Source organism: Diospyros lotus, chromosome 1 (genome assembly GCF_014633365.1).
Source record: "Diospyros lotus cultivar Yz01 chromosome 1, ASM1463336v1, whole genome shotgun sequence".
Classification (NCBI taxonomy): Eukaryota; Viridiplantae; Streptophyta; class Magnoliopsida; order Ericales; family Ebenaceae; genus Diospyros; species Diospyros lotus.
The window spans coordinates 40,653,624-40,666,421 of NC_068338.1; the positions used below are offsets into that span (position 1 = coordinate 40,653,624).

The 12,798-nt window shown below is 36.3% G+C and overlaps 1 protein-coding gene across 3 annotated transcripts; it reads right to left on the reverse strand.

Moving 5' to 3' along the window:
- Window positions 1-283: 283 nt before the first annotated feature.
- On the reverse strand, window positions 284-12,201 carry LOC127801382 (myosin-binding protein 1-like). Of its 3 annotated transcripts, XM_052336458.1 has the most exons (5): window positions 11,883-12,201; window positions 10,101-11,307; window positions 8,103-9,678; window positions 1,322-1,423; window positions 284-431 (listed from the first exon to the last, which is right to left on the reverse strand). In XM_052336458.1, the coding sequence occupies exons 2-3, from the start codon at window positions 11,218-11,220 to the stop codon at window positions 8,156-8,158; spliced, it is 2,643 nt and encodes an 880-aa protein (XP_052192418.1). In that variant the 5' UTR covers window positions 11,221-11,307; window positions 11,883-12,201; the 3' UTR covers window positions 284-431; window positions 1,322-1,423; window positions 8,103-8,155. The 3 variants fall into 3 exon arrangements, with proteins under 3 accessions (XP_052192418.1, XP_052192407.1, XP_052192423.1); XM_052336447.1 differs by lacking the exon at window positions 284-431 and having other exon boundaries at window positions 1,138-1,423; XM_052336463.1 differs by lacking the exons at window positions 284-431; window positions 11,883-12,201 and adding an exon at window positions 11,596-11,833 and having other exon boundaries at window positions 1,138-1,423.
- Window positions 12,202-12,798: the final 597 nt, after the last annotated feature.

The window sequence follows — 12,798 nt, forward strand, 5'->3', positions numbered from 1 at the left end:
GGTTTCAGAAGGCCATAAAATTCAAGTTTCACACGCACAAGAAATTCTTAATGCTCATGCAAAATACAGTGCAAAACCCCCCGCACACACCTTAGAATCATCGAGACCATTACGAAGCAGAACAGAAATAGGGTTTCAAAACTGCGGCAAGTTACAAGAGAAAAGAAGAGGTGGTGATTCCGGGCGAGCATCTCCAGCGTTAATCCCAGAGCAGATTCGGGTATCCAAGTTCATGATGAGGCGATAAGGGTTTATAGCTTATTGCAGAGAGGAGGATTTGTTTACGCGATTCGGAGATTTCTATGCGTGATGCTGGTTATCGTATTCGCCGGAAGAGGACGGGCAATGGACGGGGAGAATTGGCGATAACAAAGCTTCCCAAGATGTCTTCCCTTGGCGGTAAGCCAATTCTTTATGATATGGATTGGATCCTGTTGTACAGATCAACTTTTTTATTAAAAAAAATATTCATCAAAACGATTTGTAATCACTAAAAAAAATACTGTCATAATCTACCGTTTTCGGGTTTTTTTCACTATAAGTTAGAAGTGGCAAGTTCTAATCTAAGCAACATGAGGGTTGGCCTATTAGGGGAGAGGTCTCACATGTTGATCTCCTATGAGTAATTTGTTTTTGTTCTTGTGAATTTAGTTAGTCTGCCATGAGGTACTATCACGCCCATAGATGATACTTGGATGTAACGACAGAAGTTAGGCCCATTTGAATCCAGAGTATCTTCTTTTACTATGGATGATAATGAGCGGCGCAAGGGGCTAGTCTTTGATTCTTCTGGCTTCTGCACACAGGTGCCCATTTGAATCCAAAAGTATCTCTTTTTACCAAAAAGAAAAAGAAAAAAAAGAAAGAAGGAAAAAAAGAAAAAGAAGAAGAAGAAGAAGAAGAAGAAAGACAATGCTGCAATCTAACAACGCAACGGTGATTCATCGAACAGCATAACAGAGCAACAACTCCACATTATATTGCAGCAAATCTGTTGGTTGTGATCAACTTTGTTTACAATAAATAACATCAATTTTATGTTACTTTATCCACACAAATCACTATCACTCAGAAAAATCACCCATCCAATTCCCCGCAATTAAGGAAAAGCACTGGGGAATGAGGAACGAAAGACAATGAAAATTCAACATTTTTCCTATACCTTTACAAGTTATGTGAGCACAATCAAACTCAATGGGGAAAAAAACAATGTGGCAAAAAGGGAAATAAATTCCAACAAGGAACAGAATTGAAAATGCCAACTTCTATGCAAAGTGGGTCCTAGGATAAACAAAAACAAGCTGATGAGATGAGACTGTACATTTGCTCTTTCTGCACTCTCCTCTGGCTATCAACTAATAACATGACCAGGTTTTCGCACTCCGTAGTCTGTACATCAAATGCATATTTCTATCCAAAACACCTGGTACATAGAAGAAAAAGACATAATTAATTCCATATTCTGATGGCAGATTAAATTCGAATAGGAAACATAAAGAATAGTACCATTTCATTTAAGGACAATAGAGGAGATGTGAACAAGGAAATCACTGTCACACAGCAATACAGCTATATATTCTCCCATTAAGCATGGGAAAATGACCAAACTTCTCTTGTTTTGCCTTTAATAATGTTTTGATGATGAAAAATTTTATATATTTGACATTTGAAAATGAATTATATTTTATCTTTAAAAATGAAAAATGTTCAATTCAATCAATACAAAAGATATATATGTTTCAATGTTTACAAAATCCTTTATATTTATTTTGAAATCAAATTTTTGTATTTGTTTTGAAATTAAATGTGTAAAGAGTGTCAAAATTGAATACTTTTTTTGAAGCCAAAACCATCGATCATGTTAAGTGTATCTCTCGACCATTTTGTGCTTTTGATTTATGGGTTGTTAAGCAAGGAAAAACTATCGACCGATTTGGTGAATCTATTAACCGTTTTAAGCCTTTCAGTAAAAACAGTCGATAGTCTCTATGTCTCGATGAACTGTTGACAAGTATTTTTTATGCTCTCTATTGTTTTGATTTAAATTCATTTTCAATCCACTGTGCATGTATAATGTCGACTTTCTTGTTAAACTGTCGACTTGTTGCTTCAAACTGTCGACCATTTGTTGAAAGAAGTAGATCTCTTTTGTAAAAGAGTCGACCGTTTGCCAAAGCCCAATGTGTGCTTCAAAATTGCCAAAGAAAACTGTCGACCGTTTCCTTCACTAACATTCTGTAACGATTAATTTTTGCAAACTCCAATGACTATAAACAACCAATTTTCCTTCAAGCTCGAGAGAAGCCTATAAATACAGCCCATGGATGCACTGGAGAAGAATGATGAATGGAAATGAAGTGTTAAGAGTTTACTATTGTATTAATCCTTCTCATTAGTGCTTAAGCTTTCATTTTTCTCTCAAAAGGCTTGTTGAGATGAGCAACTTCTACTGTTATATTTGTGTTGGAAAAGATACAAAAAAATATCTTTAACAGCTAGCTCTTTTTGAATTTTGGTTGTTTAGTTTGAATAATCCAATTCAGTTTGAGTTCAAGTCAAATTAGTTGCTATTTTTTAGGAGAAAATCATGTTTTTTCTATTGATGTATTGCTATAAATTAAGTCAGTTTAAAGAGAATTAATCATCAGTTTTTCAATCATCTGCTACAGCCTTTGTTCTTTGATCTCCTTGTTAATTCCTACAAGGCTATAGATATCATTTGTATTAATTTGTTTTAGCCTTTGTGTTTTTATTTGAGAAATATTGTAACTGAGAGTGTTAACTCCCAGATGTTCTCTTTGTAATTCATTCTTGTAATTCCTAGCAGTTGTGCTAGAAGGCCTACCAAGTTATTGGTAGGAAGTTGTATTTCCTAGGTTTATGCTAGAGGGTCTACTTGGTCAAATAAAAGGTTTTAATGGATTTGAAAATCCTTAGTAGGGAGCTAAGGCAGTGGAGCAGGATAGGTTTAGTCGAACCACTATAAATCTCGTGTCATTTTTTATTCTTGCTTTATATCTTTTAAGCATTGCATTTGTCATTTTACATTTCCTGTTTTAATTCACTAAAACCTCATTTCATATAAAGATTTTCAAATTTAAGTAAATTTTTAAAACACCCAATTCACCCCTCTCCCCCGGGTGTGTGGTGGCATTACTTGAGCCAACCTAACAACTTCATCAGAAAATCCAAATTCTTCAGTGGAGCATAGGACAACCCAGTAAGTTATTATTACATACGCCATAATCTGGATTCTATAATTATCCTAAAGTCAACTAGGATAAACCTAAACAGCATAAACTTGTCACTTCTACAGTAACAGGTTTCCAAGTTAATGATATGGATATTTGTAATCTAATATGTATATGTATATGGACCAAAACCTAGTTAAATAGACCAAAACCTAGTTAAATAGACCCCAATAGGAGACCCAGAAGGGAATCTTGAGGAAAACCCAGAGATAGGCCCTAAGGGAAAAAAGATTTAGGACAAAAGAATTCACCCAATAAATACGCATCGACCCAATCACAAAGCCCAAAAGCTAAAGATAAAACATTAGGAACAAATGGGAAGAAATAGCCACAAAGGGCCTAGGAGACCCTCTCGACAAACTCCCCAAGGAAGGGAAAGTCCGAGTGACCTAGCTATGTCTCCTGGAAATCCTATTCAAAAACTATGTAATGAATAAGAATAAACCAAATCCTAGTCGATTCCAGAATATCAAGGATGCTTATCATAAATCTCTCAAGCTGACGCAGCATGTAGCGCGTGTGTGAAAAAACACACTAAAATAAACCCTTGAAAGAGCAAACTTTAATAGCCGAAACTTGGCTTTCAAGAAGACGCAAAAACAAGACTGTTTTGCTAAGAAAACCTAAATAGGTTGCTGAAATTTGATTGAGAAAAACTTGATTACAAACTCTAAATCCTAGGCATATTTATAGTATTTGGCTAATCCAAATCCATCTAATAATTGTAAACAAAATCCAACTAAAATCCTAATAGAAATAAATCATAAGTAAAAGTTAACTAGAATCCTAATAAAAATAAAACCCTAATCAAACATGAGATAGAATCCTAAATCAAGTAGAAACATGAAGTAGAATCCTAAATCAAGTAGAAACATGAAATAGAATTTTAAATCAAGTAGAATTCTAAAACTTAAGAAGTATTAAAATATCGTTCTAGCGTGGTCGGGTCGGCTTTGGGCTGGGTCTTGATCGGTGACTGTATCATTCACCTCCACTTGAGAAAAAATTCGACCTCGAATTTTGATCCGGGTAAGACAAATCCACGTTCGGTAAGTACAAAGAGAGATTACCCATATTAAATATTTGGAAATACCCATATGATTAGATAAATCCACAACATAAGCATTATTATTGATCTTCTTTGTAATCTTATAAGGATCATACTTCTTTGGCTTGAGCTTGTTCTGTTGTCCTGCTGGAATTTGTTCCTTCTTTAAGAATATCATGACTTCATCTCCAATCTCAAATACCTTGTGCTTCCTATGCTTGTTAGCTATCGCCTTATACTTCTTATTTGTGCAACTTTTACTTGACATCTTCCTGAACCGCTTGAACTTTTCTGCTAAGGGAACATGAACAAAGACATTCCTCCCCTTCTTAGCCATATCTACGTTGGCATGGGTCCAACCATTGCCGTGTTTGTTGCCCTCTACCTCCATTGTAAATTTACTGTTAGATTGAGGACGTTGAACATTTCATCTTGAGCGTTTCTCTAATCTGGTAGATCTTATCACAAGTCCTTCTCCTTTCATCAGCTTTTTTTATTTTGACGACTCAACAGCTTCCGAATTCATCTGTAAATTTTCCTTACCTGGAGAAGCATTCTTTTGCAACTGTTTCAAATAAAGGCTTATTCCATGACTACCAGCAGTCTCTCCATCACTTAAAATATTGATGCTTAAATCCTCCTTTGGTCTAAGCACTTGATCAGCTATAGCAGCAGCTGCTACAGTATTCTTAGTTTCAGAATCTAATTTCAGATTAATACCGAAAGCAGTTACACTATCCGAGTTAACGATCATGGGAGATCCAACACCCCTTTCCACATAGAGACCCCTGTGATCATCTTGTTTTTGCAATCGCAAAGGTGAATATATTCCTATTGCCTTCAATTCAACCATGCCAGAGCCTAAATAAATTGTAGAAGGATCTACTACCATGGCCTCCATCTCCTTTACAGTCACACATCGATAAGAAGAAACACAACCATCCTTGGATAGGGAAGCAATGCCTGAGCCCTCGAGACTGGAAAATACCCTAGTATGAGTCAACAATCTTGGAGTTTCTATCATGTTAGGAGCATAAACCAAACTGAGTTTGCAAACGTGGAGGTTGCTACGACAACATAATATTCGAGATCAAGCTCCAAACTCACCGAAAATCCATTCTTTAGTTTATACTCATCGTTTCCCCAATGGTTGTGTTGTTGCGCATTCCTCCTAACCCCTTTACCACTAGGGTTGGCTATCATCCGACCAAGATTATCCTCATCATCACTATCATCTATCATTAGTCTTTTAGGATTAACCAAGACAAGATTAATGGCTGGTCTTCCCGGTTTAACATAGCCGGCTTGATTCACACCATTAGTCCAGTTTCAATTATCCTTAACTCGTTGTAAAACTCTCAATTGATTGCGGATTCGCTCCAATTGCTGTTGCATTGTACGAGTTATTTCCCGTTGTTCTTCGATTGCTCTCCAAATCGCAGGCAGCCCCCGATCACCGTCACGAGACTGGTTGCTATCGTTACTTTCAAGATTGGCCATCAGATTGGTTGATGAACCGCTCTGATACCACCTAACGCAGCGTGTAGCGTGTGTGTGAAAAAACACACCAAAATAAACCCTTGAAAGAGTAAACTTTAATGGCCGAAACTTGGCTTTCAAGAAGACGCAAAAACAAGACTGTTTTGCTAAGAAAACCTAAATAGGTTGCTGAAATTTGATTGAGAAAAACTTGATTACAAACTCTAGATCCTAGGCATATTTATAGTATTTGGCTAATCCAAATCCATCTAATAATTGTAAATAAAATCCAACTAGAATCCTAATAAAAATAAATCCTAAGTAAAATTCAACTAGAATCCTAATAAAAATAAAATTTTAATCAAACATGAGGTAAAATCTTAAATCAAGTAAAAACATGAAGTAGAATCCTAAATCAAGTAGAATTCTAAAACTTAAGAAGTATTAAAATCTTGTTCCGGCATGGTCGGGTCGGCTTTGGGCCGGGTCTTGATCGGTGACCGCATCACAAGCTCTTCTATAAATAAGGGATCCATCATTCCTCAAACGCTCTGCTATCTTTTCTAACTACAAGGATCTAACTTGAGTAGGAGTATTTGCACAAAGAATACCTTGTGCCCTCTAATTGTTTTCTTTCTTACAGAATCTTAATGGCTTAAAAACGAATCCCTTGGCATAAATTTTATTGTTGTATTCAGGTAAGAACATAACCTTTTCTAGAGAATTTCCCCCACATGCATATGGCAACACCCCAAAGCAACATATTATATCAAAATGGGCATTCTAAAAAGAGATGCAAGGCACTAACTTGCAATAAAACTCGTCAAATTCTATCATCATGCCCTCGTATACAAACAAAAGATTGAAAGAAAAAATAAATAAAACAACTACTACAACAAGAACAAAGAAAGAAAGTACTAAAAAAAGAAAACAGTTCACTCTTCACCTCTAAAATTTTCATTGTACTTCTGTTTATCTAGAAGTGAACGGTACTATATACCCATGATAAAAAGGGACAACAGCATGCCTCTTTCATCTCACCTGGACATATTTTTTTTCACAATTTCACCAAACTCCAGTGTATCACAATGAGAATAGGCTTATTCACCCAAATTTAACTTTCTTTTGATATATTTGCCCCTTACAATTCAACCTAGATTTGCCTCCTAACAATAAGAATCACAGTTATACATCGCTCTCTCCCTCTCTCAAAGTAAAATTTTATCGTTCATAGAATATCGAACTTCAAATTTGGTCATCATGGTTCATCTCAATTCCATTAACCATTCTATTATTTTTTTGGGCTAAACAACCATTTTATTATTTCTATATAGCATAATAGATGTGTGCTTTTTGAGCAATGCTCACTCAAATCTCAAAGTCAGTCAGTTGCTCTGGTAGGAAGATCAATAGGTTTGACCTTGCAATCATTGACCAGAAACCTATATTTGGAAACACCAGATGTGTTGTGCCTGATGTATCCTCTTGAATGTCCTAGCTAGCAGGCCTGGTAGCTTAACATGTTCTTTTTTCTCTGCTAATTCCCCTATTTTAAACTGTAAAATCATTTATGTGGTAAATAAAAGTAGACTACAAGAATGAGAACATCTTTCCTTTTATCTTATCACTGGACCTGCTAATTAAGACGAATCCAATACTTAAAAACACGCACTTGTACAGCATGTCTGAGTCCATAATCAGGACACACCTATGCTTATTTGCCAACATTATCAAATGTTAAAATTTTGAAATTTTGTGTTTCACTGGTGAAAGTCTCCGCACTTAACCTAAAACACTTTTTATTGGACATACAAGTTAAATTTGAGTTCAGATAAAAAATTACCCTAAAATAATATTCTAACACTTTCGAGTAGAAAATCAGAAAGAATTTTTTTTTTTTTTGGTGCTGAATTACATAAAAATGTTTATGGAAAGTACTTAGCACCTACAGCTAAGGAAGTCAGAAGCATCAAAATGCCCTCTATTCATATAGTGGGACTTAGTAAAACAATTCTTTCTGAAGAGATTTTATGTAAGAGAACTATGTCAAGCTTACATAGCATCTTCTTTTTCCATACTTGCATTGAACCAAAGAATTGGGGTTACATAGTAAAATGGACTAATATTTGGGGTAAAAAGAAAACAACAGGCCAAAACATGCACCCAGCGAAGCTATGATTTATGAAATTGCAATTATAACCAATATAATGTACAAGCAGCTATTACCACATTTTACAGCTAACTTCTATCTTGGGGAAAAAAAATCAATATTTGCACACCAAGACAAATTAGTGAGTAAGACAATACTACTGAAAATTGATTACCTTGAGATGGTCCAATTCCAACATAGGTCTTTGAGGAAAAACGTATATATTTCCTATTCACAGTCCTTCATAGTGCTTGCAGGAGACAAGATACCCCGTGAACGAACATTAAATTCACCATTTCTCCTAGGTGATTGTGAACAATGCTCAGGAAAATCATGGTCTGCCTTAATTGCTTCCAGCTTGCCAATCAGACTGGAAACAGCATCTCCAAGAGCAACGAAATCTGTTGGTCTACAGCTCTCTGGATGGTATAGCCCACTGCAATCAAATTCATTACCCACCACGGTAACAAGTTCAGGGTTCTCAATTGAAGGATCACATCCTACTTGAGCAAAAGGACTGTCTTCAATAGCAGATACAGATGAAAGATTTTGTAATGCTGAATCATGCTCTTCCTTTCTAATGTTTTCCTCTGTACCTTCTTTACAGTTAAACAATTTGAAGTCACTAACCCTATCTGCTGTAACTCCCGCATGTTCACTAGCAGCCTTGTCCCAATAAACCCCAATGTTTGAGTACTGAAGAATCCTTTTCTCCAATGTCTTCAAGCACTGTAAAGCATGCAACCTGTCCTCTTCAAACTCTAAAACTGAGTTCTTTGCACTATTTGCATTTTTATCTTCAGAAAGCACAACTGTGTCATTAATTTGTTTCCTGCAGATAAGAGGTGTACCAGCAATGGAGTTGCCCTGAACATTAGCAGGACTTTTAAAACAACTTGAACCTAAATGCTCTCCACTCACTTGTCTTAACTTATAAGTAGGCCCCAATTCATTTTCCAATATTGACTTATCTCCAGATCTATTCTTATGGAATTCAAGTTCAGCCTCTAGATCTTGTATCTCTTTCTCCTTCTCAGTAAGAAAATCATTTGCCTTTTGCAGATCCTCTGCGTCATATTCAGCTTGTTCTTCCATCATTCTAATGCACTGTAAAGCTTCCATATTAAGTGCCGCCTTCTCCTCCTGTAATCTTGTGATCATGGCCATTGCTTGATTTGCAGCAACCGCAGAAGCATTTCTCTCTTCCTCCAATTCCTTGTACAAAGCACCCATTAATTTCTTGTCATGTTCAACCTGCCGTTTTAACCTATCCACCTCATTTTCGCCTTCTATTTCACTCACAACACTTCCATCTAAAGACAAATTAGATTCATTTCTCTCAAGGGAAATCCTTCTTTGAAGTATCTCTAACCCAATTGAGCTAGAAGAATCCGTTTTCAGTTCATCAAAATTTCCAGACACTCGCGGACTCACGTCATTCATTGATAACTCAATCCCTCGTGCAGCTGATATTTGTGACAACAAGAGCTTCAGATCTTCACTAATTCTTGCAGAATCCTTTACAGATCGCTGCTCTAATAGCTTTCCGGACAACTGTCTGCCCTTATTGCCGACAGCTAGTTTGTAAGCATCACCGAGATCCAAATTATTAGGCATGTGGTTATTACTTATAATAGAGTTTATTTCTGGATTTGTCTCACTTCTTGCATCAGACTTCTTTCCTTCTTCAAAAACTTGCCCGCTCTCAGTGACACATTTTTGCTTCACTTCATCTGTTCGTGGGGCAATTACTGCAAGGAAACAAAAAAATGTAGAAGATACACAGTAAATACAACTGCAAAGAACAATAGCATGTTTAGGTACCATGATCTGACATTTTTGGCTGTGCCTATAACATGTTTATTTAAAAATTTAAGTTTGATCCCAACGCACAAAAGTACAGGACAAAAAATAAGACTATTCTTTAAATAAAAAATTTACTATCTTCCATATTGAAGCAGATAGGGTGAAGGGGCTGGAGCCCGTTCAAGTATAAAATTAAATTAAAAACCACTTGCAACACTATAAGTAAAGAAAATCAATGCATTTTGAGTTCTAGGACGAACATATTGAGATGTCATCATTTGTATTATTCTCATCTCTATGCCCGAGTGGCACCTAAGGAAATGAAAGGAGTGGAGAAAAAGAAATACTCCAAAAATTTTAAACTTACAGCTCGGAGTTGATCCTTCAACAGAGTTATCCATGACATTGGATGATTGTGGAACCTCATCAACAGATGCAAACTTAGTAGCAGCAGAAGCATCAACCTTTTGTTCAACCTGCGACCCGTCAAGTTCCTCTAATCCATGTCTACTTGCAGGAGCAGATGCCACAATTATGTTACCATGGGAAACAAGAAGATCATGCTGCACTTTTGAATCTACAAGTGAAACATCAGGTGCAGAATCTTGATGCATCAATTTCTCTGAGTTAAAATTATTAGCCAGAGTGACAATGTGAGGCTCCATCTCTGCAGATTGAATGGTTAATCCTCTGAGGTCAGCAGTTTCACAAATTAGAGCACTACCACCATCATCATCAGAATGCGGGACCTCTGATTCGGTATCAGAGTCAGAGGTAACTTTGACTTCCGTGTATTCCACATGAGACAAAGGACCAAAACTATTTGTTCCCATCGGGTAAGCTCTAAATGACCCAGACAGTTCCTCTCTACTCTTCTCCAGGCCATCCCAATTAGGCTCAGGAGCAACTGTTAATGGAAGATCAAGTTCAGCAACATCTGACCTAATAGGCTTGGTTTGAAGCAATATTTTGGCATGATTTCTCAAAACCAATGGCTCACTACAGCAAGAACAATTTCTTGTGCTCAAGGAACCAAGCTTGTGCTCCTCAAGTAATGGGTCCTGGTCAAGCCCAAGATGAGCGTCTGCCCCCAGTTTTCCCACCATTAATCTGTTTGTTTCACTGTTGGATCGATTTATTGTAGCAAACGAGAAGAGACAACTTTCACACATGCCATGAACATCCACAAGTTTATTGTGCATGTGACAAAGAACTAAAGACGAAATCTCTAATTTATGATTTCCACAGATCAAATCCCAATAAAACCCAAGTTTCTCATTGCCCAAAACATGATCAAGTCTAGAGCATAGCAAGCAAGGAACTTCCAACTTGCTATAACGGGCAAATTTTGTGACCAAGTACGAGAACATAGCATTGATAAACAACATAAAGATTAGTAACCACTCAAGAAAGGCTGATGCCAAAGCCATGGTAAAACTCCTGGAAGTTCGGTGTAACATAACAGAGGAAATCCCTCTTGCAGTCATTTCCAAGCAGAAGTAAACAAACAGCAACACGTTTGCCCCAGAAAAATTCAAGTCCAATCTTCCAAGAATGGAATCGGTAGTTCAATACTGCAATTAGTAAACGGCAAATAAACCGTTGAAAGATTGAAGACAAACGAAGAAACAGATAAAAGAGCAATACATTTAAAACCTAAAACCAACTTTCCACAAACATGCAATTCAATGTAAACCTCAACTAACAAAATCCAATCAAACTATTTTAACAGCAGAAGTAACCGTGATTAGAAGCTAATGCAAAAAAAACATGATGCAGCCATTAGATCGAATAGCTCAGGGCACAAATTATGTGGAAGAAAAACCGAAAACTGCAATTCTTCGGCCGGATCAATATCATACCCCTAAATATCCCCTAAATCACAATCCGTCAAAAATCCTATAAGAGGCCGTCTAGCTTTGAAACTCCGCATGTTCCCCTAATCAGAAGCTGAAACACGGACTAGCAGCACTTATACACGCACATATATAGTATACGAAGGTGTTTTCAGTACAGAATCTACAGATAAATATCAAACAATATTATCACCAATCATAACCAGGGCGGGGGAATGATGATTGATCAAATTAATTAAACTAAACAAAAACACTAAACTCGAAGAAAGAAATACAACTCGACAGAAACAAACCTGATCATCCGGCGAAAGGAACACGGCACTGAAGTTTCCGAGACTGCAACAAATGGAACCTTCGATTTGGAATTCACGACAAATTCAGTGTTCTCAACAACGCGGATATAAATGACACAGACGAAGGAGTTGTGTTGAATAAATGAGAGTCGTTGTCGGAGATGTGATTGGTTTTGAGTCGTCCTTGGCGATAGGTGTTGAAAATGCGCCGACCATGGACGAATGAATAGTCGGCTGCCACTCCAGAGAGAGAGAGAGAGAGAGAGAGAGAGAGAAACAAACCGACGACTGCCGAAAGTCGCCCACCCAATGTTCCTTTCCAGGAAGGAGAGATAGGTGCCGCGTCAATGAGAAATTATTAATTAGGTCAGATACCACTAAAAAGAATGAAACAAACGAACGTAATTCTTGATTTAACGTTGTTTTTGTGTTTGTCGTGAATACAAATAAATATTTTTTATAACTCTTTTTATTATATTTAATTTAATTAAAAAAATAAAAACTCTTATGCTATGTTTAACATAAAAAAGATTAAAATAAATCAAGCAATCGAATAAGTAATATGTCAATATCAATTTAGTGGATTACGAGTTTGATTCTCGTGCAATAGTCAAAAGTCCAATATGCGATTCACATTTTCTGACGTGAGTACGAATACTAAGGACCACGCAAGGACAATCATTCCAAAATAAAGAAATTATTGGTATTGTTATAAAAAAATTTAAAAATAATTTAATTAATTTTTTAAACTGTTTTTAAATAGTTAGATGAGTCTAAACATAAAATTATTTTATTCTGTTATCAATCAATTCTTTGACACTAAATTGCAAAAAAAAATAAAAAAATTAATAGAGCAGTTGCAAAAAAATAAATAGAGGTAAAAAATGGGTTGGCTGTTTTATTAGTTTTTAAATAC

Excerpts from the sequence above, each read along its gene's own strand:
- LOC127801382 (XM_052336458.1), bottom strand. The coding sequence starts at position 11,220 with ATGACTGCAAGAGGGATTTCCTCTGTTATGTTACACCGAACTTCCAGG. Across the intron at positions 9,679-10,100 it reads TGAAGGATCAACTCCGAGCT|TAATTGCCCCACGAACAGAT; the intron begins GTAAGTTTAAAA and ends GTTTCCTTGCAG.